This window comes from Notechis scutatus, chromosome 8, assembly GCF_049901735.1.
Source record: "Notechis scutatus isolate UNSWTSFEM ecotype Mainland chromosome 8, rNotScu1.2, whole genome shotgun sequence".
In the NCBI taxonomy this organism is placed as follows: Eukaryota; Metazoa; Chordata; class Lepidosauria; order Squamata; family Elapidae; genus Notechis; species Notechis scutatus.
Window position 1 is genome coordinate 20,203,925 of NC_142016.1, and position 25,323 is coordinate 20,229,247.

Sequence of the window (25,323 nt, forward strand, 5' to 3'; positions counted from 1 at the left end):
TCAGCTGGTCTGAGAAAGATGGAAACATAGGATAGGATAGGGTGGGTGTGGGTGGGCGGGGCCAGCTGATGGTCAGAACTACCAGTTTGATAGAACCGGCCCCAACTGGCAGCAGCCCATCATTGGGATGGCTATGAGAATGATCTGCCAGGCATGCCAAGCCACAGTTCCCTGGTTGCACGGAGAAGACCTTATGGAAATATTGTCGGAAACATTTAAAAAAAAAACAAGACTTTCCACCCATTGCAATTTCATCAACAGCATCGCTGGACAAAAATCTCGCCCAGTTTCTCAACACGGTGACACCAGAGAGGTCTGCAATTGATTGGAGCAAAGGGTCACCTGGAGGTGCTCCAGACCCTCCCCCTCCTTTCCCTGCACCCGTACCATGTACGATGAGGTACACCTGGGAGGTGTGAGGCTTGTCCTGGGTCTGGAAAGAACACGTGTAGAGCCCTTCATCATACACATCGACGTGGCTGATCATGATGCTGAACTCGGAGGGGCTGTACTGCAGTAGTTGCACTCGCAGGTCAATGGACCATTTGTCGTTGCCAGCGTACAAGATGTTGGAACGGTTCAGCCAAGCCACACGTGTCACCTGTTGGTCTATGTAGCAGCTGTAGAGAAGGGGAGGTAGAAGGAAGAAGAGTGAGTGTCTATGGAGAGTCTCAGTCATCCAGGTCATGGATGACAACTCCCAGAAATCCCCAGCCAGCTATGCTGGGATTGGAAAATCCACCTTTCCCTAAAGTCACCAAGTTTGAGAACTACATGGTCTTGATGGGGTGTGAACCTTCAAAGGCAACTTTAAGACAAAATTTGGACTTCAACTCCCAAAAAGGCATTTTTTTTTCCCCTAAAGGCATCTGGATTATTATTATTATTTTTTTTCCTTTGATTTATCCATTTTAGCTTCATCATCAGGAATAAGCTTCTTCTGAGCTAGAAATTTGCTAAAGATAGCTTCTTGGATGGAAATGTGTAAAATCGAATTAGCGTTGTATAAAATAATGTTTTATTTGACGTAAAATTTATAAACGGAAAGAGGTTTTATGTATTCAATGGTTGGATGATGGTTTGTTTGTCTTAAAATTACTAAAATTTGTTTCAAAAAAAAAAAAAAGAATGAGGAACAGGAGATCCAGGGGAACAGAAAAAGCAGAGAGATTGGCTTTCCACCTCAAATGCTTTGCATCATGGTTTCTTGAAGGATCTGCTGTGAAATAATCGTATAACTGAATCATCCACAACTATTTTAATTTGTGCAACACCTTAAGTTGGGCTTCTCAAATCGTAACAGTCGTATCATGCATCAGAATGGAGTAGATGGAATGTTTTGAATAAGGAAATAAGAGTATGCGATGAAATTGCAAATGTGACAGATAAAAGTATAAAACTATAATGAATAAAGAACAAGAAATAAGAATTTTAAACATTATATAAAGAAGATACGATAACATTAAAAGAAAAATGAAATAAGCTAAGATATGAATAGAAAATATATACAATAAGTGTGAGGATATTTGAGAAAATTTATCGAAATTATGTAATGTAATGATGTGATATGAAACTGAATGTGAAAGATGAATATGTAACTAAGGTCCTGTTTGTATGGAAATGTAAAAACCTGGAGCCACGCTGTTCACCAAAAGAGATGTTTAAAATATAAACATAAAAAACTTTTTTTATTAAAAAAGAATGGAGTAGATCATAGTGGGGCAAGATTTTGTGAATTACCCATGACTCCACTTACAATCAGTTGTCAAAACCAGCCCATTTTTATCCCTGAGAGACGGATGTATTGCAAATGTATTCTCCCTTTAGGAAAGAAGAGTAAAGAACATCATAACTCCAGGTTCTTCTCGGGGCATAGGAAAGCCTTTGGGTGCTTCCACCAAACTCTTTGGAGTCCCAACACTCCTGTTATTATCTGTTCTCTAATTTTATTAATGATTTAAAAAAACAAGGTGAAAACTAATGCTAATTAATGTAAAATGAGCAAAAGAAAAGAACGCTTAAATATTGGAACACTGCTATCATGTCACCCTTAGTCCTTCTTTTCATTAAACTAAGACATTCCTGCAACTGTTCCTCATATGTTTTAGCCTCCAGTCCCCTAATCATCTTTGTTGCTCTTTTCTGCACTCTTTCTAGAGCCTCAACCAGTGGTGGGGTTCAGCCAGTTCGCACCAGTTCGGGAGAACTGGTTGTTAACTTCCTGAACAGTTTGGTGAACTGGTTGTTGGAAGAAATCTTTAGGGCAGAGAACCGATCGTTATTGTTGTCATAGTGACAACAATATAAAAAGATTAAAAAGTAGGTGACGACATCTTAACAATATAAAAAAGGAGATAACAATGTCCTAAGTTTTGTGAACCCGCTGTGTTTACAAGGACTCCTTCAAATGCAACCTCTTTCAATCAGGCTTTAGATGCTTCCTCCCACCACCTCCATGTGACACCCCCCCCAAACACCTTGTGGCCTGGCTTCTCACCAGCCGGCTAGGCCCCTAATTTCTACAGACACACTGTCACTGCCCTGCTGCTCCGAGATGGAAGATTTAATTATTTAAATGTTTTTCTCTTGCTTGAAGGCAAAGGGCACTAAGTCATTCCGATTTCTTGGTCCCTGACAGCTGTCAGACAAAGATTGGTCAAACACTTGTAAAGATAATAGGAAAAGAGCTTCAAGGAGAAAAGACGTTGAATTCACCCCTTTTTCAATCAGGGCTGGCCCCAAATATGACCGAGGTGCTATTGTTGCTCTCTTGTGACACAGTACAGCTCTAAAGTCAAGCACTCAGCCTGAAGTGTGCCTTGAAGAAAAAGAGGTTAGTGTCCTAGACCTTACAGGTTCAAACTTATCCATTTAGTGAAATCATGTAGTTCCTTCTTCTTCCTTTTTTTTTTTTAAAAAAAGAAAAGTTTTATCTCAAGGGAGGCCTTTGCTTTATTATCCACCTTGATTCTTTGGTCACTGTCAAGCCCCAAGGAAATCAGAAGATCCAGGTAGATCAAATGAATGCATAATTTTATTGCATGCTAAAGCTGTCTACAAGAATCTGAACTACTAATGGTCAAAGTGAGTTGGCGAACAGATAAGAGTCAAGGGAATTCAAGGTGGGCTGGACTTAGATCTCTTGTGGGTGCGAAGGGATTTGAGGCTGATAATATGTGTGACCTCAGTCTCAGTCTGGTCATCTCCTACAGTCATCCTTAAATACTACTACTTTGTGCTCAGTCTTGTAAACTTTTTAACTGTGGATCGTTATTGGTGGAATGTCCACACCAAGATTGGGGTGGACATTCCACCAATGTTTTTGGTTTAAAGCCAAGATATTCCTCTCCTTCCAGGTGTTTGTGCTGCTTTCTGCTCATTTTGAATCTGAATGTCTATTGAATCCCAGAATAGAGTAGAGTAGAGTAGAGTAGAGTAGAGTAGAGTAGAGTAGAGTAATAGAATAGAATAGAATAGAATAGAATAGAATAGAATAGAATAGAATAGAATAGAATAGAATTCTTTATTGGCCAAGTGTGATTGGACACACAATGAATTTGTCTTGGTGCATATACTCTCAGTGTACATAAAAGAAAAGAGTCAAGAGTCAAGAATCATAAGGTACAACACCTAATAATAGTCATTGGGTACAATAAGCAATCAAATCATACTAGGAAACAGTCAATATAAGTCGTAAGGATACAAGCGACAAAGTTACAATCATACAGTCACAAGTGGGAGGAGATGGGTGATAAGGAGTGATGAGAAGATTAATAGTAATAGTAATGCAGACTTTGTAATAGTTGAACAGTGTTGAGGGAATTATTTGTTTAGCAGAGTGATGGCATTCAGGAAAAAACTGTTCTTGTGTCTAGTTGTTCTGGTGTGCAGTGCCCTATAGCTTTGTTTTGAGGGTGGGAGTTGAAGCAATTTATGTCCGGGTTATGAGGAGTCTGTAAATATTTTCACAGCCCTCTTTTTGACTCATGCAGTGTACAGGTCCTCGATTGAAGGCAGGTTGGTAGTAATTGTTTTTTGTGCAGTCCTAATTATCCTCTGAAGACTGTGTCTGTCCTGTTGGGTTGCAGAACCATAGTGGGTTTTGTGTCCACAATTTCTTCCTTGTTCCCAGAAATTTGAAAAGCATTCTCTTCGTGCCCTTTATCCAAATCACGAATGAAAATATTGAAGATGACTGGTCCTAGAAGCGAACCTCTTGGCACTCCTTTGATATCTCCAATTGATTCCCTCCCACATGTGATGAGTAACCACCAATGAGCACGTTTGACTTTTAGTAAGTTATAGCTCTACATAATTGTAATGCCACTCAAAACCCCACTTAATTATTTTGCTAAGAATGTCATGGGGTACTTTGTCAAATGCTTTACTGAAGTCATGATATATTATGTCCCCAACAACCCCACTATCTACTCAGGGAGATACTCAATCAAAAAACATTGAAAGACAGTTAATCTGTCAAGACTTGCTCTTGACAAATCCATGCTGCCTTCTGAATATCACCACACTGTTTTCACAGTACTAGTAGATAAATTGTGCTATGATCAGCTCTAGAACTCTCTCAGGTATTAATGCCAGGCTAGGTGACAGGTAGGTCGACAGGTATTTCCTTCTTCTAAGGATCTGGTCTTACCCTTTCTCGAAGATTTCTCTAACCTAGTGGATACAGCAGTGTTTTTCAACCTCAGCAACTTTAAGCTGCGTGGACTTCAACTCCCAGAATTCCTCATGCTGGCTGGAGAATTCTAAGAATTGAGGTCCACGCAGCTTAAAGTTGTTGAGGTTGAGGGTTGGGATATTAGAGGGTTGACCAGACCCATAGCAAATTCATTTACATGTCTCCTAAAGTACCAAGAAAGGGGGCTATGAGAGAGTCATAATTTCTCCTAACCCAACTCCTCTGCCCAACCAACCCTGGCACACTTCTAGCTCCTGACCAAGGGAAAGGGTGGAAGCTTTGTTGCCATAGCAGGCCCCATAGGTGAGCTGATGGCTTAAAGGGGAGAAACCGAGTCAGAGGCTGTGGCTGCCTCCTCATTCATTTCATTTTATGTGATATGCTTTCATCTAGAGCAGTGCTTCCCAACCTTAGTCATTTTAAGATGTGTGGACTTCAATTCTGCTACCTGAGGTATTCTGGGAGTTGAAGTCCACATATCTTATAATGGCTAAGGTTGTGAAATACAGAGTCAGGCAGACAAAAAGGCAACAAGCTATCATAGAAATTAGCCAGTTACCTTAATTGGCTGCGGCTTTGGCACTGACAAAAGGCAACTTAGCTTCTTCTCCTAGTACACAACTATGGAACTTGCGAGGACTTTGCTAAATATCAAGGCCAGTTGGGGAAAGATGGCTGGCCGGAATAGTCATTTTCATGATAGCATCATGGTGATTTTTCTATGGCAGAGGGTCTCCCAACTTGGCAACTTTTAAGACTTGTGGACTTCAACTCCCAGAATTCACCAGCCAGAATGGCTGGCTGAGGAATTCTGGGAGTTGAAGTTCCACAAGTCATAAAGTTGCCAAGTTAAGAGACCCGTGATCTATGCAGTGATCTATGCAGTACTCGGTACACTGTGTTGACACACAGGAATGATGGATTAAACTAGGGTGGGCAACATACACCCCCCCTCAGCCCCTTTTTTATAGTCCTCGCACTAGTGGCATTACAGTCCTAATCCATTTTCAACAGCAGGATGATCTGAAATCTAACTGAGCCAAGCAAGTCTTCCCTGGGAAATGTGATTAAGGACTCCCACCTCTCTTCGGGGTGGAGGTGGTGGTGGTGGTTTGTTAATAGAATATTGAAAGCCCCTGATGTAAAATGTCCCCCTTTTTCCATTCCTACAAACTCAAGATTTCATCTCCCCCTCCTTCTTTTATTCTGCAAAAAAGAAAAAGAAAGAAAGAAGTAGGTCAGAGAAGTCTTGGGAAGTAGGTCAGAGTCTCCACGGATTCAGGCTGGGGAATCCAGTGCAGTGCAGGTTGCTCAAGGGGACAGTGGGGGAGGGGAAGAGGAAAAGGGGGGGAAGAGGAGGAGAGGGGAAAAAAAACAGACAATGAAAAAAATGGCAAGAGACAGGATGTTGGCATGCTGACTCACAGCTTCCAGTGTGGGTGGAGGTGGCATAACTGCCTTGCAGAAGAGATATCTGGAGGCACTACGTAAAGCACTACACAGTGTATAAAATACAGTAGAGAAATCCTGCCCCCTTAAAAAATTGGTGGTGTTGGAAGACTCCCCTGCACCTGAGGTCAAGATATTAAGGTGACATGTGTATCATTCTCCTTTGATAGCTTAAAAGGAGGTGGAGTGTGTAGACCAGGGGTGTCCAACCTTGGCAACTTTAAGACTTGTGGACTTCAACTCCCAGAGTTCCTCAGCCAGCAAAGCTGGCTGAGGAACTCTGGGAGTTGAAGTCCACAAGTCTTAAAGTTGCCAAGGTTGGACACCCCTGGTGTAGACCATGTTTCTCAAACTTGGTGACTTTAGGGTGGGTGGACTTCCAATCCCAGCATAGCTGGCTGGGGATTTCTGGGAGTTGACATCCACCCGTCTTAAAGCTGTTGAGTTTGAGAAGCACTGGGATTATTCTGAGGAAGACCAAGAGAGGAGGAGGGGAGGAGGAGGAGGAGGGGAGGGAGGAGGAGGAGGAGGAGGAGGAGGAGGAGGAGGAGGAGGAGGAGGAGGAGGAGGAGGAGGGAGGAAGAAGAGACTGGTCTGGCTATTTGTATCTCCATGACTTTGATGCAAATCCAGAGAACAAAGAGCTTTGCTATGAACTGGCACCTTATCATTGTTCATCAGCTCATCTCAAGAAGCACACAAGGAATGGTGGATGACAACAGGGGCTGTGCCACATGAGGTGGGAGGGAGGGAGGGAAAGAAGGAAAGGAAAGGAGATGAAAGGAAGGAAGGAAGGAAGGAAGGAAGGAAGGAAGGAAGGAAGGAAGGAAGGAAGGAAGGAAAGAAGAAAGAAAGAAAGAAAGAAAGAAAGAAAGAAAGAAAGAAAGAAAGAAAGAAAGAAAGAAAGAAAGAAAGAAAGAAAGAAAGAAAGAAAGAAAGAAAGAACCAAGCATTTATTGTTTAGGGCTGAACAGAATGGGAAATCGGGGTTTTGTGTGTTGAAACGTGTCTGGTCCATTAGAAAGAGGGGAGAAAAGGACACCACACACCATGGAGATATTGATTGATGAAATTAACAGATTTTGCTGAGATGAATAACTTCTTTGATTAGAGAAAATAAATCTACATTTATTGGTGACAGGAAACCCCTGATGGACATTTTGCATACTTTTTTTTTTTAATCAACATAGGATTTATGGAACGGATGACAGATAGGACAAATTACCAAAAAAAAGGAGAGAATCATGACGTAACTTTGGAGAGAAGAATTAACTATTATTGTACTTATTACTGATGGGAAGGATTTCAGAAGTCACCTTTTTTTCTATCTTTTTTCCTTCTTTCCTTTGAGCAACAGATTTGGACAGACCATCCATTAATGCCAAGTCCTCATTCAGAGCCCACACTCTACTGCCTTGTATTGCCTGTACTTATATACACCTTAGATCCAATTTCTGGAGAAATTAACCATCTTCCTAGTTGCTATTGAATTCTCCCAGAGACCCTCGTATTCTAGGTAAGGATCCATTTTGTGGATCCTCCTCTGATAATGCCAAGCTATAAGATAGTGTGTTTCCCAACCTTGGGAACCTTAAGATGTGTGGACTTCAACTCCCAGAATTCCCCAGGCAGCCAGGGGAATTCTGGGACTTGAAGCCCACACGTCTTAAAAGTTTCCAATGTTGGGAAACATGGCTCTAAGCGGAAGTTTCTGACACCATATCAAACTATAAACCAGGGTGTCCAACCTTGGCAACTTTAAGACTTGTGGACTTCAACTCCCAGAATTCCTCAGCCAGCAAAGCTGGCTGAGGAATTCTGGGAGTTGAAGTCCACAAGTCTTAAAGTTGCCAAGGTTGGACACCCCTGCTATAAACCAACCACATCATTTACAAATGGGGGTTGGTGGGGGAAACAAAGAACAACAGAAAACAGAAAGAGGGTTGCAGACTAAATGGATAACTTAAAAGCTCCGCTAAGCATCATATAATAGTGACGCTCATGTGGGCTGAGGGAATTGCATTTCCCCAGACACGGGAAATGGTCTCCTTCTGAAAGAATGCGAGAGTATTAAAATCAAGGCCAGGTAAATTTATGTTGCTCTTGACAGAGTTATTAGCCATTTTGTAAGTCATTGCTGGCTGCTATTAATGCAATATAGGTAGGTAATTGTGCATTTGGCCACAGAGCTATCTTTGATTTAAACCGAGGAAAGATGCTGGGCTGAAACTCAGGTGGGAGAGAAGGGCTAAATCAGAAAACAGAAACTGGGGGCGTAAAAATATGCTAGGTTCAGACCAGTAGTAGGATTCAAATTTTTTTACTAACAATTCTGTGGGCGTGGCTTGGTGGGAATAATGTTGCTTGCTGGGTGTTGCTTGATGGGCATGGCAGGGGAAGGATACTGCAAAATCTCCATTCCCTCCCCACTCTTGGGGGAAGGATACTGCAAAATCCCATTCCCACCCCACCCCAGTAACCTGTTTTCCAGGTCCGTTTTCCTGTGCAGGGGAACCAAAGAAGACCCAGTCAATGGGAGGCAGAGAATAGATAGGGGCAGGGGCAGTCAGAGGTGGGATTTGCCGGTTCTCCAAACTACTCAAAATTTCCAGTACTGGTTCTCCAGAACTGGTCAGAACCTGCTGAATACCACCGCTGATTCAGACCCTCCAACCCACAGAAAAGAGCAAGATAATGGAGAGAAGGCCCACACAGATAGTCTTCAGCTTACAACAGTTCATTTTAGGACCGTTCAAAGTTACAATGGCACTGGGGGAAAAAAATGACTAATGGCCGTTTTTCACACCTACGACCACTGCACTCCACGGTCACGTGATCGAAATTTGGAACTCCTAACTCAGGACGGGGGTCATGCGTGCGAGCTTCTGGCAAGCAAACTCCATGGGGAAGTCAGATTTGCTTAGCAGCTGTGCTACTCGCTTAAGTGCGGCGATTCACTTAACGGTCGTAAAACGGGGCAAATTTCACTTCACAACGGCCTTGCTTAGCAACAGGGCTCAGTTGTGGTCATAAGTCGAGGACTCCCTGCAGGGGTAGGATTCAAATTTTTTAACAGCTGGTTCTGTGGGCGTGGCTTAGGTGGTGGGCGTGGCTTGGTGGTCATGTTATTGGCTGGGCGTGGCCAACTCAATATCACTCACATTGAGGCATGCATCTCCTCGCCTGGCCTCTCATGACTGTGGGGATGCTGCAACAGTCGTAAGTGTGAAAAATGGTCATAAGTCACTTTTTTCAGTGCCACTATAACTTTGAATGGTCACTCACTCCACACAAGCAAAGTACCAGCAAAGGAGGGGAAAAAAACTCCAGAGAAGTTCCTGAGACAGGAAGTCTAGTCCTGCCAAGAATGTAATAAGGGTTAACAGAGAGGAAGTTTCTGTAAGCAACACCAGAATGTTTCCTTCCTGCCTTCCTTACAGGATTAGGCCAGTAATTTCTTCTAACAACCAGTTGTCTGAACTGCTTAGAATGTTAACAACCAGTTCTAGCGAATAGGTGCAAACTGGTAGAATCCCACCCCTGATTCCCTGTGTGTATCATGTCACAGAAGATGCATGATATTCCTGGGCTTTTAGTTTGTTCATCCAGGATTAAAAATAACCTCTTCGCATCCTCAGCTGTTTGCAAATAATTGGAAATAATCCCTTTAATTGGGATTGTCAGTATCATCCCACTAATTTGGGATGATACTGACAAACACTGATAAGAGTTAAGACTCTAGAAAAAGTGCAGAGAAGAGCAACCAGGATGACGAGGGGACTGGAGGCTAAAACCTATGAAGAACGGTTGCAGAAACTGGACATGGCTAGTCTAGTGAAGAGAAGGACCAGGGGAGACAGGATAGCAGTCTTCCAATATTTGAGGGGCTGCCACAGAGAGGAAGGGGTCAAGCTATTTTCCAAAGCACCCGAAGGCCAGACAAGGAATAATGGGTAGAAGCTGATCAAGGAGAGATTCAACCTAGAAGTAAGGAGAAACTTTCTGAGAGAGCAATCAACCAAGGGAACAGAAGTTGCCTTCCAAAGTTGTGGGAGCTTCATCACTTGAGACTTTCAAGAAGAGATTGGACTGCCATTTGTCAAAAATGGGGTAGGGTCTTCTGCTTCTGCTTGGGCTTAGGCTAGATGACCTACAAGGTCCCTTCCAAGTCTGTTAATCTAATGTCAGCCTGTGATGTAGTCTTCCAATGGTGCAGGGAATCAGGGCTGAGGACTTGACAAAGTCAAGTAAATTTCGAATACTGGGTGCAGTTCACACATGCAAAAGTTTACAGACTCCAAAGCCTCAACTTAATTAACCAACCAGGAAAACCTCGCTGCAAAATGCCAGCAGGGAAAAATCTCAGGCTCACGCCCTACCCCGTGAGATTTCCATGTCGCAGGCCGAAGCTCACCTTAGCGTTGCATTGTCCCCTTGGCAAACTGTGTAATTGTCAGCTGGCTGATTGAAATCTGCACCTCGAACCAGCAGCCCTAGGCAGGCAAAGAAAACAAAATAAGAAGACAGCATGAACATTGGGCTGTGAAGAACTGCGCCCCCCACCCTCCCGAGAACCGATGGGTTTGAAAAAGAGAATTTTCATGGGAGGTGAAACTATGCAAGCTTGGGTAGTTACACAGAAATGGGTAAGGTTGCAATAGTCTATCTGGGAGGTGACCAAGCCATGAAGGGTCACGAGTAGACCCTCCTGGTTCAAGAATGGGTACAAATGGTGCATAACACAAAGTTTTGCAGAAGCTTTCCTACGGTAGCTAGGGGATGCCATGGAGAATTCGCCACGGCCAACTCACCATGGGACAACTTGCTGTGTGACAAAAGTTACGCTAATATCAAAGAAGTAGTGGAATATAATCTGAGCCATGGTGGCGCAGTGGTTAGAGTGCAGTACTGCAGGCTACTTCTGCTCACTGCCGGCTGCCTGCAGTTTGGCAGTTCAAATCCCACCAGGCTCAAGGTTGACTCAGCCTTCCATCCTTTCCAAAGTGGGTAAAATGAGGACCCAGATTGTTGGGGGCAAGAGGCTGACTTTGTAAACCACTTAGAGAGGGCTGTAAAAACACTGTGAAGCAGGATATAAGTCTACGTGTTATTGCTATTAAAGAAAGGATACCAAAGGAGGGATGAAATGAAATGTGAGTGACAAACGTTAAAACATTTGTAAAGATGATTTTAAATAATTAAATTGAATTGTTGAATTGTCTCACAGCGAGTTGTCTCACGTTAAGTTGGCTGTGCTGAGTTGGCCATGAAGAATTGGCCACGCCGAGTTGGCTGTGGCAGGTTGGGTGCGGTGAGTTGTCTCATTCTAGCTAGCCACAACTGTCATCTGCTCTTTGAGCAGGAATCACAAGTCAAAAAGGACCCCCAGACTGTATAAAGCAGAGGTGGTATTCAGCAGGTTCTGACCGGTTCTTGGGGAACCAGTAGTGGACATTTTGAGTAGTTTGGAGAACCGGAAAATACCACCTCTGACTGTCCCCGCCCCCACCTATTCTCTGCCTCCCGAGTCCCAGCTGATTGGCTGGATCTTCTTTGGTTGCCCTGCACAGGAGAACGGAACTGGAAAGCAGGCTAGTGGGGTGGGGAGGGAATGGAGATTTTACAGTATCCTTCCCCTACCACGCCCACCAATCACACCAAGCCCACCAAGCCACGCCCACAGAACTGGTAGTAAAAAAATTTGAATCCCACCACTGGTATAATGGGTCTGTTTGTCATGGTCCCTGAAGCGGAAGACCCCAAAAATGAAAGCCACTCAGCCTTGCCAAGATTCAATTGCCTCCCACCCAGGCCTCCACAACTTCCAGGCACTGGGCCACGTGGGGACTGTCCCCCGCTTTTGCTTAATTTGCCGGGGGTAGAAAGATATAATTGGGCACCATCGATGTACTGATGATATTGCGCCCTATGGCAATGGAGGATCTCACCCCGTGGCTTCATGTCGACGTTAAAATCTGATGCCTGAACATTTTTATTTTTCCTCTTCTTTTTGCATTTTCATACGTCTTTATCTGAAACGCTTAACCTTGTAGGAATTTCACCTGAAAGCTGCAGACGTTTGCACATATTCTTCCTTAAAATATGCATTTAGAGTGGCACACTATTCCAGAATATACATATCTCAGATAGGAGTGCAACAAGTAATACACCACCCACCCCCGCACGCGCATAGGCACACACACACACACACACACACAAACCTGATCCTAAAAATAAGCATGTTTATTGCCAAAATTAAACGTAAGCCAGGCTCTCATTTTCATGTTAACTCCTGGAAGTGCAAATTCAGGTTAATTTATACAGAAATATGATCAAAATAATGCTACCCAGAATCTCTCTTTCTTTCTTTTTTTCTGTCAGAGACTAATTAGATACCTCTTGAAAAGTGCAGGTCAAGCTTGGCTAATGCTTAAATGAGAGAGTTCTAGATAATCTCAGGGCTGTGGGATAAACTGGGAAGTGAAAGAGAGGAAAAAGAAAAACACACTCTGAGGGAAAGCTGTGCAAAAACATTTGCATATGGCTGCTAATTTTTTTTTTTTTTTGCAGGGATATGTTTATGAAGTCAACCACAAATGAAGCATTCTTTTTATTAGAAAGAATGAACGGTACAGGTATCTTTTATATCAGGAGTGGGGAATTATGGCCTTTTTATGGACTTCTACTCCCAGAATTCCTGAAGTCCACAAGTCCTAAATGGGCCATAGTTCCCCATCATGTTGTATATGATATGAAGCAGCAGGTGAAGCTAGGCAGAATCACATCTGATACCTGTACAATCAGCACAGGGGGGGCCCCAAGGCTGTGTGCTTTCTCCACTTTTCTTCTCCCTATATACCAACAACTGCATCTCAGACGATCCATCTGTTAAAATACTGAAGTTTGCTGATGATACAACAGTGATTGGTCTCATTCAAGACAACGACGAATCCGCATACAGACGGAAGGTTGTACAACTTGCCTTGTAGTGTAACTGGAACAATGTGGAACTGAACACACTCAAAACTGTAGCAATGGTGGTAGACTTTAGCAGAAACCCTTCCATATTACCACCTCTTACAATACTAGACAACACAGTATCAACAATAGAGACCTTCAAATTTCTAGGATCTATTACATCACAAGACCTAAAATGGACACCTATTGGTACTCAATGTTAATTGGTTCCAGGAGGCGCGATGAGTATTAAAAATGATGAGCACCAAACAAAATTTTCCCATAAATTTTCCCATAAATTTTCAGAAGAAGGAGAAGGAGAAGGAGAAGGAGGAGGAGGAGGAGGAGGAGGAGGAGGAGGAGGAGGAGGAGGAGGAGGAGGAGGAGGAGGAGGAGGAGGAGGAGGAGAAGGAGAAGGAGAAGGAGAAGGAGAAGGAGAAGGAGAAGAAGAAGAAGAAGAAGAAGAAGAAGAAGAAGAAGAAGAAGAAGAAGAAGAAGAAGAAGAAGAAGAAGAAGAAGAAGAAGAAGAAGAAGAAGAAGAAGAAGAAGAAGAAGAAGAAGAAGGGAGAAAGGTATATGTCAAGATTCAGAAAACTGCATTGCCTCTTCTGGAATGCACGGCTCAAGTGATTCAGCGGACGGTTGAATTTGTACAATGGTGAGGAACATTTATTCTGCAGAGATTCAAAAATACTTGTTCAGGATGATTACATCTTAGCTTAGACTTCCCATGCTCCTTTTCAAGGAAAGATGCCTCTTAGTGGCAAAGATATTAAACTGCCAGCTTTCCTTTGTCTCTGATAATCCTGCAGTAACGTTGTGGGAGGGGAGGTTTTCTAGAGGGGTAGGTTGGAGGGGTATTTTTCCCGTAATAGGTAAAGCACACGATTGATGGTGGGGTGGGGTGTCTTAAAAAAAAGCAAAGAATCACTTTTCCCAAAATAATATTTGTCCATCAAAGTTCAGCAACACATTTGTAATACAAACGGAATAACAGACTTGGAAGTCCTCTAGGCTGCTGGGAGCAACAGAAATGGTCACCTGGGGATTGCTGTCATGCAAACTGCCCAGACTTTCTCTAATTTTAGAACCCAGAATCCTCAGCCAATCTTGTAATTGGACGGAAGAATATTGTTTGCTATGGGCTGGTTTTGTCCCAAACTCGAAATAATTAAAAACGCAGTCAGGTGACTAAAGGACACTGCAAATGGCCGTACATGGAGGAAGAGTGGAGGTCGGAACTCCACAACCAGCTTCTAAATATCACCAAGGAGGTCCATCGTAACTTTCAATGGCCGCTAAATGACCAGTCGTAAGTGGAGAACTACATGTGTACTAAATTTCTGTATAACCCCATCCAGGATTGCTGTTCATACAGAGTTCAGTGGTGTTTCCTTGGAAAATGAAACTGCAGCCAAACAAGAAGTGGCTAAGGCTCCGAACTAAAATTTCAGTTCTGAAAAAAATCAGCTTTTTAAACATCCGTTTCCTTTCCGCTCAAATAAATTCCCGTCTTTTCTTTTTCTTTTTTCCAACGGAAGCAGTCCTGTGAGAGTAGGAATTCAAAGCCCACTAAAACTACAAAACATTCTTCATTTTCAACACCGTCAGCATACATCTCCCTTTCCTAATGATTTTCTCTTTTTTGGGGGGGGGGTGTTCTTATTCTCCCCCCTGGTGTTTCCTTATTTTGTTTTTTTTAAAAAATGCCTTCTTTTTCCCTTGACCTCTGACTTCAATCACTAGGACAATCTTTCCAGGCAGCAAAATCCCTGAAGGATTTTGAGGCACTGCCTCAATTCACCGGGTGATTCTAATCGTTTTTTCATTCTGCACATTAAGCCTGATTATTGTATTAATCCATTTTCTGGATTTGCACAATAATAATAATAAAAAAGTCCTGCTTTGCAAAACTCTACAACAACTAGACACAAGAACAGTTTTCCGCTGAACGCCATCACTCTGCTAAACAAATAATTCCCTCAACACTGTGCAACTATTTACTAAGTCTGCATTACTATTACTACTAATCCTCCCATCCTTCCTTTCACCCATCTCCTCCCACTTATGACTGTACGACTGTAACTTTGTTGCTTGTATTCTAATGATTTTTATTGACTGTTTCCTAGTATGATTTGATTGCTTATTGTACCCTATGACTATTATTAAGTGTTGTACCTTATGATTCTTGACTCTTGATGAATGTAATCTTTTCTTTTATGTACACTGACAGCATTTGCACCAAGACAAATTCCTTGTGTGTCTAATCACACTTGACCAATAAAGAATTCTATTCTATTCCATTCCATTCCATTTTCTATTCTATTCTAATTTCTATTCTATTCTATTTTCTATTCTGTTCTAATTTCTATTCTATTCTCTATTCTATTCTATTTTCTATTCTATCCTATTCTAAATCCCACGCAGAAACACAAAAACCCACGTTAATGCTAACTTAGCTTCCCAAGTTGCGTTGAAACCATTGCCATTAAAACTTACACCAAACCTACAATGGAAACTGAATGGCAATTTCTCCCTTTGTTGTCTACTCCCAGGAAATTTCCTACTTGTAACAATCCTTGTCAGTTGACCTAAGATTAAAAGAAATAAACCAACAGATCAATCTAGGAAATGTTGCTAAGCAGGAGTGGATATTCTCCTTCGTTCCCATCTTCGCCCATCCTCAAAGTGATTTGAACTAGACGTGAAATGGTATGATCTGTTGTGCTTGAGTGTGCCTGGGTAATTCAAGGATGGTGAGCGGGCCAGGTGACCTTGGTCGTTCTTAAATCTAGCCACCAATCAGCAGGAAAGTGTGTGTGCATGAGTGTGCTTCTGTGTGACAGAGAGAGAAAAGAGAAAGGGATGGTTGGGGAGGGGGGAACCAGCCGAGGTCTTACCGGTGAAATGGCTGATTAAGATTCTGTGGAGCTGACGGATGGAGCTGGCCACCAGCTGAAGAGGCAGAAGGTTTGTTTACATGCAAAACCAGGGAGAAGATGATGAGCCATGGGCAGAGATCAGTCACCAGGCTCACAATCCTAGCCAGCGCTTCTTCCAAAATTTGGGTAGCGCCCATCTTTATTTGATACACAATGATATCTCATCGCTCCTTAGAACAGGGGGTCTCTGAACTTTGCAATTTTAAAATTTGTGTCCCAAAGGTGCTTTTTGTTTTTTTTTTCCAGGAGGCAACTGGAGTTTCTTGTTTTTTCTTTAAAGACTTCTTGTTTTTATTTTGCTTCTCATCCAAGAAGCTTCTTCAGCTCTGACAGGATGTTGGAGAATGGAAGGATTTATATTCCTTTCAGACAGCTGGTCATTTGCCATCCTTTTAGAAGGTCCAGGTGCTTCAACGACCCTTTAAAAGAATGCAAATGACCAGCTGTCTGCAAGGAATGTAAATCCTTCCATTCCCCACTATCCTGTCAGAGCTGAAGAAGCTTCTTGGATGAGAAGCAAAACATCTTTAAAGCAAAAACAAGGAAGTCCAGCTGCCTCCTGAAAAAAAGCACCTTTGGGACAACCATGACCTGGATGACTGAGAATCTCTACAGACCTTAAGATTTGTGGACTTCAACTCCCAGAATTCCCCAGATAGTGTGGCTGTCTGAGGAATTCTGGGAGTTGGAGTCCACAAGTCTTAAAGTTGCCAAGAATGTAGTTCTCTGTACACTGCGTTGACAGAACGTGGATTAAATCAAGGTGGGCAACGTATGTCCCCCAATCCTTTTTATAGTCCCTGCACTTTTGTAATCTATTGGCATCTACTGTCCTCATCCAAGTTGCTGAGTTTGGAGACCCCTGCTCTAGAAGCTCCAGATGTACTTCTTTGTCCAATTTTGACCCACAAGAACAAACCTGTGGTTTTGGGTCAACTTGGGTCTCCATTGGTCAACACATTGACTCCTACAATCCTATGGGCTCCTACACTGCCTGTAAGTCGGACTGAAAAGGCCAATCTGCAAAGTCCTCATTCCTTTCCTGTCAGTGGTAGATAGCAGGGGTGGGCCTCAAAAATTTTAGCAACCGATTCTCTGCCTGGTTGCTGGTGGGTGTGGCCTAGTCGGCCTACTGCACCGTGGCAGGGAGGCCGTTTTCACCCTCCCCAGCCTCCTCGAGCCTCTGGGAGGGCGAAAACAGCCTCCCCGGGCTTTGGAGGCTCTCTGAAAGCCAGAAATGGGCCCATTTCCGGCCTTTTGGAACCTCCAGGAGGCCCGCTTTTCGCCCTCTCTGGCCTCCAGAGGCTTTCCTCAAGCCTTTGGGAGGGCGAAAATGGCCTCCCCAAGGTCCAGAGGCCCTCTTCTGGAGCCTCCAGGAGGCTCATTTTTCGCCCCGAGCGTCTGCGTGGGCCCTGCACTTACCTGGCATTTAAAATGGGCCACGTGGGGACTCCTGGGAGGGGAGGGGCAGGTTGGACGGGACCAGCCAGGGTGGGATTTACTAAACCGGCTATTAAAAATGATAAAATTAGCTACCGGTTCATTTGAACCGGGGTGAAGCAGTAGCAGCCCACCCCTGGTAGAGAGTAGGGGCTGAGCCTAACTCCATAAATTGGGAATTACAAATGATCTCAGAAAGTGGCTATATCTTTAAGATATGTATATATTTATATATCCTGCTGACTTTAATGTCTGGACAGATTCATACTGACACAGGCAGACTCTCTGGCTGCCAAGCTCCAAGCTGTTTAAAGCATTGTAACTGATTCTATTTTATTTCTTTAACTGTGACGGTCTTGTTATCATTATCTGAAGCTAAGAAGTTCCTCAACTCCACCTTCTGTACCGACTGGTGCTGCTGTGAAGAACCACAAGCTGGAAATGTGACTCAGCGGTGACCAACGAGGAGCAGAGACGGTGCCAAAGTTGGTAATTAGTTGGCTGGGCGCGTATGGACATTTTCCACTCACAACACTCACATGGAGAGGTCCTGTTTTTCTCTCTGGCTCACATCACCGCAGTTCCCTTTCCTTATTCCAGATGCTCTCTGAATGCCACAAAGTCTAGAGGTTGGGGACAATGGGAAGTGTAGTTTTCCTTATGGGGATTTGTAAGGAAACCAGGAGCCCACCAGTTGAGGCCCCCAGTCTCCTTTCTGCCTGGAAAATGAGCCACCATTAGTGAGTCAAATATATATAACAAGATTGGAGTTTTAGATTTAGTTTAACTCTCGAGATGGATGGATTGATGGATATATAGATAGGATGGATAGAGATGTATGGATAGACATTCTCTACTTCTAGATCTGTCTACACACACGCGCGCGCGCACACACACACACACACACAGAGAGAGAGAGAGAGAGAGACCTCATCTCACCAAGTCAGTCCTTCACATTAGCCTGCAAAACCAAACTTCACCCTGTTTGGTTTGTTGTCGTTGTTTTTAAGAGTTAATGGCCAACTTCTAGAACTACCATTACTTGATGGCCAAAATCTAGGTTCTCACTAGATACCACCAAAGAATTAAGAGCTTTCCTTAGCTCTTTAAAGCTATCTGGTGGTCTTCCAGAGCTTGTCGTCCACCTCACCCTCTGGTCGCCACACAGGCCTCCCCCCTCTCTTTCTCTCTCTTTTTCTATCTCCCTCCCTCCTTCCCTCTCTCTCTCTTTTTCTCTCTATCCCTCCCCCTCTTTCTCTCTTTTTCTCTCCCTCCCTCTCTTTCTCTTTTTCTTTCCCTCCCTTCCTCTCTCTTTTTCTTTCTCTCTCTTTCTTTCTCCCTCCCTCCTTCCCTCTCTTTCTCTCTTTTTTTCCTCTCCCTCCCTCTCTCTTTCTCTCTCTTTTTCTTTCCCTCCCTTCCTCTCTCTTCTCTTTCTCTCTTTCTATATCTCCTCCCTCCTTCCTCTCTCTCTTTCTCTCTCTCTCTCTCCCTCCCTCTCTTTCTCTCTCTTTCTCTCCATCCCTCTCTCTTTCTCTTTTTCTCTCCCTCCCTCCCTCTTTCTCTTTCTCTCTTTTTCTCTATCTCCCTCCCTCCCTCTTTCTCTCCCCTCACCCTCTCTCTCCCGATTCTTCCCTAGTGCCCCATCTGAGCTTTTACTTTATAACAGAAATGTCTAACACCAACTTTGAATGTCTAAGTTTTAAAAGGAAAGTGATAAGCTGATGCCTACATCTTAGGAAGCGCTATGTCCCAACAAGGGACGAAAGCTTACCCCTAAGGACTCTCTCTCTCTCTCTCTTTGCACCCTTTCCCTCTCTCTGCATCCCATGCCTTCTTCTCCCACCAGCCTGTCAAGATCATTCCTTTCTACCTGAAGGAGTCGGGAAGGTCAAAGCTGGGGAGCTGGGAATTCATGCCTCAGAGCACAAGGCTCTTTTCCACCAATCACTGTCAGCCATTCCCATCATCTCCCCTCTGCCAGGCTCAACACCTTCACACTTATTTTGGATCCCTGAGCCCAGCGTTTAGCACATTAAGCACAAAACACCCCTTCGCCAGAAGGCGAACTAATCAGCTTTCTCCCAAATACTTCTTTTAACCTGCCAGGAAATGTTTGACCTCCACATCTTGATCTCTCTCCTTCTTTTTCTGAACCCGGGGCTATATTTTCAAACCTAGCCATGTTTGAAAAGAGCCATCTGACTGTTGGAATACTCCTGAGGAAGAGAAAGCAGGTGCACTTTTATGTTAAAAAAAAAAAAAGAACCTCAGAATTAATTAGTTTTTACACAAAGTGTAAGTGTGCAAAACGGCTTGCTGCATTGCATCTTACAGCTTGCATTAAATGAGAAGTGTGCTTTCTCTCCAGCTTACGATTAAACAGATCCACTAAATAGTTCTTTTTCTTGGACTATTCTGAGTAGTCTACATCTGGACAAAATCTCCAAAATGTTTGTTTCATTTCTCACCTCAACATACAGCTCTCCTAATCCTTAACTCAGCCCATCTTTCAGGTTATAACAACCCATTTTGGGGGTATGTACCTATGTATAGTTGATCCTCAACAGTTCGTTGAGCGAGCGTTCTAAGTTACAACAGCACTGAACAAATGCCATTATGACCATTTTTCACACTTATGACCGTTGCAGCATCCTCATGGTCACAATAATCATAATTCAGATGATTCAGACTAATATTTACAACGGTTGCAGTCTCCCAGGGTCATAGGATCGCCCACTGCAACCCTCCAATAAGCAAAGTCAACTGGGAAGCCAAATTCATTTTAACAACTGTGTCACTAACTAAAGAACTGCGGTGCATCACTTAACAACTGTGGCAAGAAAGGTCATAAAATGGAGCAAAATTCACTTAACAAATGTCTCACTTAGCAACAGAAATGTTGGGCTCTCAAGTGGGTAAGTAAGGGGGAAAATTTTGGAATTATTAATATTAAGATGGAATGTATTGAATAATGAAATAAGGATATGTGATGAAATGGCAAATATGACAGATAAAAGCATAAGAATGTAGTGAACATAGAATAAGAAATAAAGAATTTTAAGATATTATATAAAGAAGGTAAGAGTATAATTAAAAATAGAACAAGTTATATGAATTAAAATTGGATAAAATAAAAGTAAAAATATAAGAATAGTTTTGAAAATTTATAGAAAATGGAAAATGTAATGATAAGAAATTGAAGAAATGTGAGATAGATATGTAATTATGGTCATATTTGTATGGAAATGTAAAAACCTGGAAACACACTGATCACTAAAAGTGATGTAAAAGATTAAAAATAAAAAACTTTTTTGGGGGAAAAATAAATAAATTTTGGGCTCAATTGTGGTCATAAGTTGAGAACTACCTTAGTTAGTTAGTTACTTAGTTAGGAGAACCCCCAAATCCCACTCCTGGCTGGCCCCCCCCATCCCGCCCTGTCCCCTCCCAGGAGTCCCCACAAGGCCCGTTTTGGATGCAGGTAAGTTCAGGACAGGGAGGGCAAAAAACAGGCCTCCCGGAAGTTAGGCAAGGCCAATAATGGGCCTGTTTCCAGCTTCCATAGAGCCTCTGGAGCCCAGAGAGGCTGTTTTTGCCCTCCCGGAGGCTCAAGGAAAGCCTCCAGAGCTCGGGGAGGGCAAAAATGCCCCCCCGCCCCCGGCCATGGTGCAGGAGGAGGACTAGGCCACACCCATCATGGCCACACCCACCCAGCAACCAGGCAGAGAACCCTTTGCTAAAATTTTTGAAGCCCACCCCTGTTTAAGTACCCCTCTCTCTCCATTCCTCCCCTCTCCCCCCATTTCCATGGCCTGGAAGAGCCAAAGTTCGCTCCAAAGGCAGAACAAGACAAAAGGTTGCGAAGCTTTGTTTTCATGCTCCCAAACCTCCCTTTCAAGTATTTTGAAATCAAAATGTTTTGGACAGCCTGATTTCAGCAATGGGAGCCTCAAGTCCTGGCAGGACGATAAGTTGAAACAGCTTTCCTCAGCTTGGTACCATCCAAATGCATTAGAACTTCAGTCCTCAGAAATCTTAAGTCGATGTGAATAAGATATCCAGGAGATGCAGAGCTGCTGAAGGGTGAATGAAGGAAGCATGCTGGGGAAATGGCATTTTACAATGATTTTTAAAAATCTATCCTAAATGCAATGCGCTTCTGCTTCTGGAGCCTTAGGGAGCTAAATTCAGAGTCCATTTTGAAAGTTAAGCATTGACTCAGGAATAAGTCCAAGAAAAATCCCAGAAACCTTTTATGGAAATTTGCTAAAAGAAGAAGAAAAAAAGTGTACTGACGTTTTTTTTGCATTTTATTATGGAAAATATGGGAATTGAGTAAGGGGTTTGAAGAGATTTCTGGAAGAATTAAGAGGGAAGGAAATGATGGGTTTGTTAACATCCATTGAAGAGAACAGATTCCTTTCTTTGCTTTACAGATCTGCAAAGATCATAAAGGTTAAGACTGGTCATAAAATTATTGGTTTCATCACCTGCAAATGGTCACTAAATGAGGCAGTCACTAAACAGGGACTACCTGTGCTCTGGAACATCTTTCCTTCAGGGTTATGGGTAGGCCTGTCCCAGCTAACAAGACAATTAAGAATTGTTTTGTTTTCCCTCTAACCCAACTCATGGATTGACTGTTTACGTCTGTCCTGTATCGTGATTTGAGTATTATAATCTCTTGGTTTTATAATGTTTGGCTTATTTTTGGACACTGCCCTGAGAACTTCACAGTCGGGATTGGGTGGGTTATAAATACAGTTAGTAAATAAACCAGTTTCCAATTGCCTCCATTTACACAACATAACGCTGGTTGCTTTTGTGCAGTTTCACTTAGTCCATGACTTAATCTGTTTCCTGGGTTTTATATCTGCACAGTATCTTCAGTGGTGGGATTCAATTTTTTTTACTACCGGTTCTGTGGGTGTGGCAAAGGAAAGATACTGTAAAATCTCCAGTCAGAGGTGGCATTTGCTGGTTCTCCAAACTACTCAAAATTTCCGCTACCGGTTCTCCAGAACTGACCAGAACCTGCTGAATACCACCTCTGAGTATCTTCCATAAATTCACCAAACGGGCCGAACCTGTACGACACTCTGCCATTACTACTATCACCATTATCACAAAAAGTTAAATCAACCAAGTTTTGCCTGTTGGGTGAATGCATTGGTTAAGATTCTAATGGATTGGTTCTGTGTCAGGACATGGTCTGAATTCATACCACAAACTAAGATGAAAATACGGTTTAGCTAGAATTTTCTTTTAGGCATGGTGTTTCTAGACCACCTTTCTTTAGTCCAAACAAACAAACATTAAGGCAAGCAATAGTGCTTTAACTCTGTTAAAGAAAGAAGCTTGATTTGCACAGTTGACTTAGCCTGGTTTACACACTTGGATTGACGGAAGGAAGAGAACGTATGACATGCTGAGCCAGAGATGGTATTCAGCAGGTTCTGACTCTGGAGAACCGGTACCGGAAATTTTGAGCAGTTCAGAGAACCGGCAAAGTGCGAGAGTCCCTATGGTCCTAAGCTATGTACCCAGAGGTGATATTCAGCAGGTTCTGACCAGTTCTGGTAGCGGAAATTTGGAGTAGTTAGGAGAACCATCAAATACCACTTGTGGCTGGCCCCACCCCCATCTATTCTCTGCCTCCCGAGTCCCAGCTGATCGGCTGGGTCTTCTTTGGTTGCCCTGCACAGGAGAATGGAGCTGGAAAGAAGGCTAGTGGGGTGGGGAGGGAATGCGATTTTATATTATCCTTCCCCCAGTAGTGGGGAGGGAATGGGGATTTTACAGTATCCTTCCCCTGCCACACCCACCAAGCCACGCCCACAGAGTGAAAAAAATTGAATCCCACCACTGAACCGCACTGCACAATTTCAATCAAGATCCCATGCAAATCTGGTGCAATTTAAACTGAGAAACAGCTAGATGTCCAGTGCAATGAGGCTGAAAAAAGGAAATGCTGGACTGGTGACAAGCACATAGGTAAGTAGGTATTATATGCCTTCCATGAGACAGCTAGAGTAGCCGGTTTTTCCCTAGCTAGCCTCCACATCAGCGCCAAATCCCTTTCTCCACACCAAATGCTGCATTTCCGCCATCTTCCAGTTCACTGGCTTCAGCTAATTAGAATGATTAATGGTGGCTGGGAATTATGCAAATTGGAGTGAGGTGAACTGGAGAGGCATCAGGAAGAGGGTGACATGGCAGGGCAAGGAAGCTGAGCTGGGAAGATTTGCTTGAAGATGCTGAGAGGAAGGACCTAAGGAAGGTTTGCTTTGAAGGGCTGAAAACAAAAAGGATCGACGGGAGGATTTCAGACGCTCATCCAGGTTTCCTGGTGAGGAAGATGGTCACAGAGGAACCTTCTCCAAGGGCCGACACACTAAATCTGAAGCCAGACTAAGGAAAAAGGATCCCTGTGTCTTTTCCAGGAACATGCCACATTTGAACAAATTATCCACATGCTGTCCCAAAGGTGCTTTTTCAAGAGGCAACTGGACTTTCTGGTTTTTCTTTTCATCCAAGAAGCTTCCTCAGCTCTGACTGAATGGTGAAGAATGAAGAAGCTTCTTGGATGAGAAGCAAAACCTCTTCAAACAAAAACCAGAAAGTCCAGTTGCCTCTTGAGAAAGCACCTTTGGGACAACCATGTCCTGGATGACTGAGAATCACCACAGATTTCCACACACTGGTTTGATGGTCCAGTTCATAAGAGAGAATTTGTCACAGGTTGTAATGTGCATGTTCCTTCCAGTGCAGTGCACATACAACCCAGGAGACCTGAAACCGGGGGTCTGCAAAACACAGCTATGTTCACAAGCACATGCACATTCCCATGTTCTAACATCAGCAAGTTTCTTCGAACAATGATTCCCGCTCAACATTTTAACATGACTGTGGAATGTTTAGCCTGCTGTGCAAAAGAGCCAACATTTCTTTTAAAAGGGGCATTTTTGTAGGAGCCTTGACACTTCCTCTGGGTAAAATTTCCTTTCATGTGGAATAATCTTTCCCCATCCAGATGTGCTAAGTTATCTAATAATCTTTCAATATTTCCAGCCAGGGGGAATTCTTGGCTTGTAGGCCAAACCAACTGGAGAATTGGAAGCAAGATTCTGTGAAGGAATTATAACATCTGTTCAATAGGCCTGCCCACTGAATTGAGTGAAGGTTAGCAAGCATCTTCATAAATTCCCCAAAATCTTCTCCAGAACATATGGAAAATACCTAGGAACCTCTCAGTAGAATCAGAAAGAAAATAAGGATAGTCTCAGACTATACGTGTATGGAGATTCTCAGTCATCCAGGTCATGGTTGTCTCAAAGATGCTTTTTCAAAAGGGAACTGGATTTTGTTTTTTCTTGAAGATTTTGCTTCTCATTCAAGAAGCTTCTTCAGTTCTCCCAGACTAGAATTTTGAAAAAAAAAAACCACTAGGGTAGAACAGAAAAATGTGATATTTGGTATTTGGACATGGTGACTCAGTGGCTAAGATGAGGAGCTTGTCGATCAGAAAGGTCTGCAGTTCGGCGATTCGAATCCCTAGCGCCACATAACGGAGTGAGCTCCCATTACTTGTCCCAGCTTCTGCCAACCTAGCAATTCGAAAGCATGTAAAAAATGCAAGTAGAAAAATAGGGACCACTTTGGTGGGAAGGGAACAGCGCTCTGCGTGCCTTCGGCGTTTAGTCATGCCAGCCACATGACCACGGAGACGTCTTCAGACAGCGCTGGTTCTTCAGCTTTGTAATGGAGATGAGCACCGCCCCCTAGAGCCGGAAATGATTAGCATGTATGTGCGAGGGGAACTTCTACCTTTACCTTATT

General features: G+C 43.2%; 1 protein-coding gene across 2 annotated transcripts in view; it reads right to left on the reverse strand.

The window, feature by feature from the left end:
- Nucleotides 1-25,323, reverse strand: part of IGLON5 (IgLON family member 5) — a 105,118-nt gene that overhangs the window by 17,544 nt on the left and 62,251 nt on the right. Inside the window, exons 2-3 of one of the 2 annotated variants that reach the window (XM_087971022.1) lie at nucleotides 10,560-10,638; nucleotides 388-620 (exon numbers count right to left, since the gene is read on the reverse strand). In XM_087971022.1, the coding sequence (XP_087827148.1) occupies nucleotides 388-620; nucleotides 10,560-10,638 (312 nt within the window). The remainder of the gene's footprint in view (nucleotides 1-387; nucleotides 621-10,559; nucleotides 10,639-25,323) is intronic. The other variant, XM_087971023.1, reaches the window with a different exon arrangement.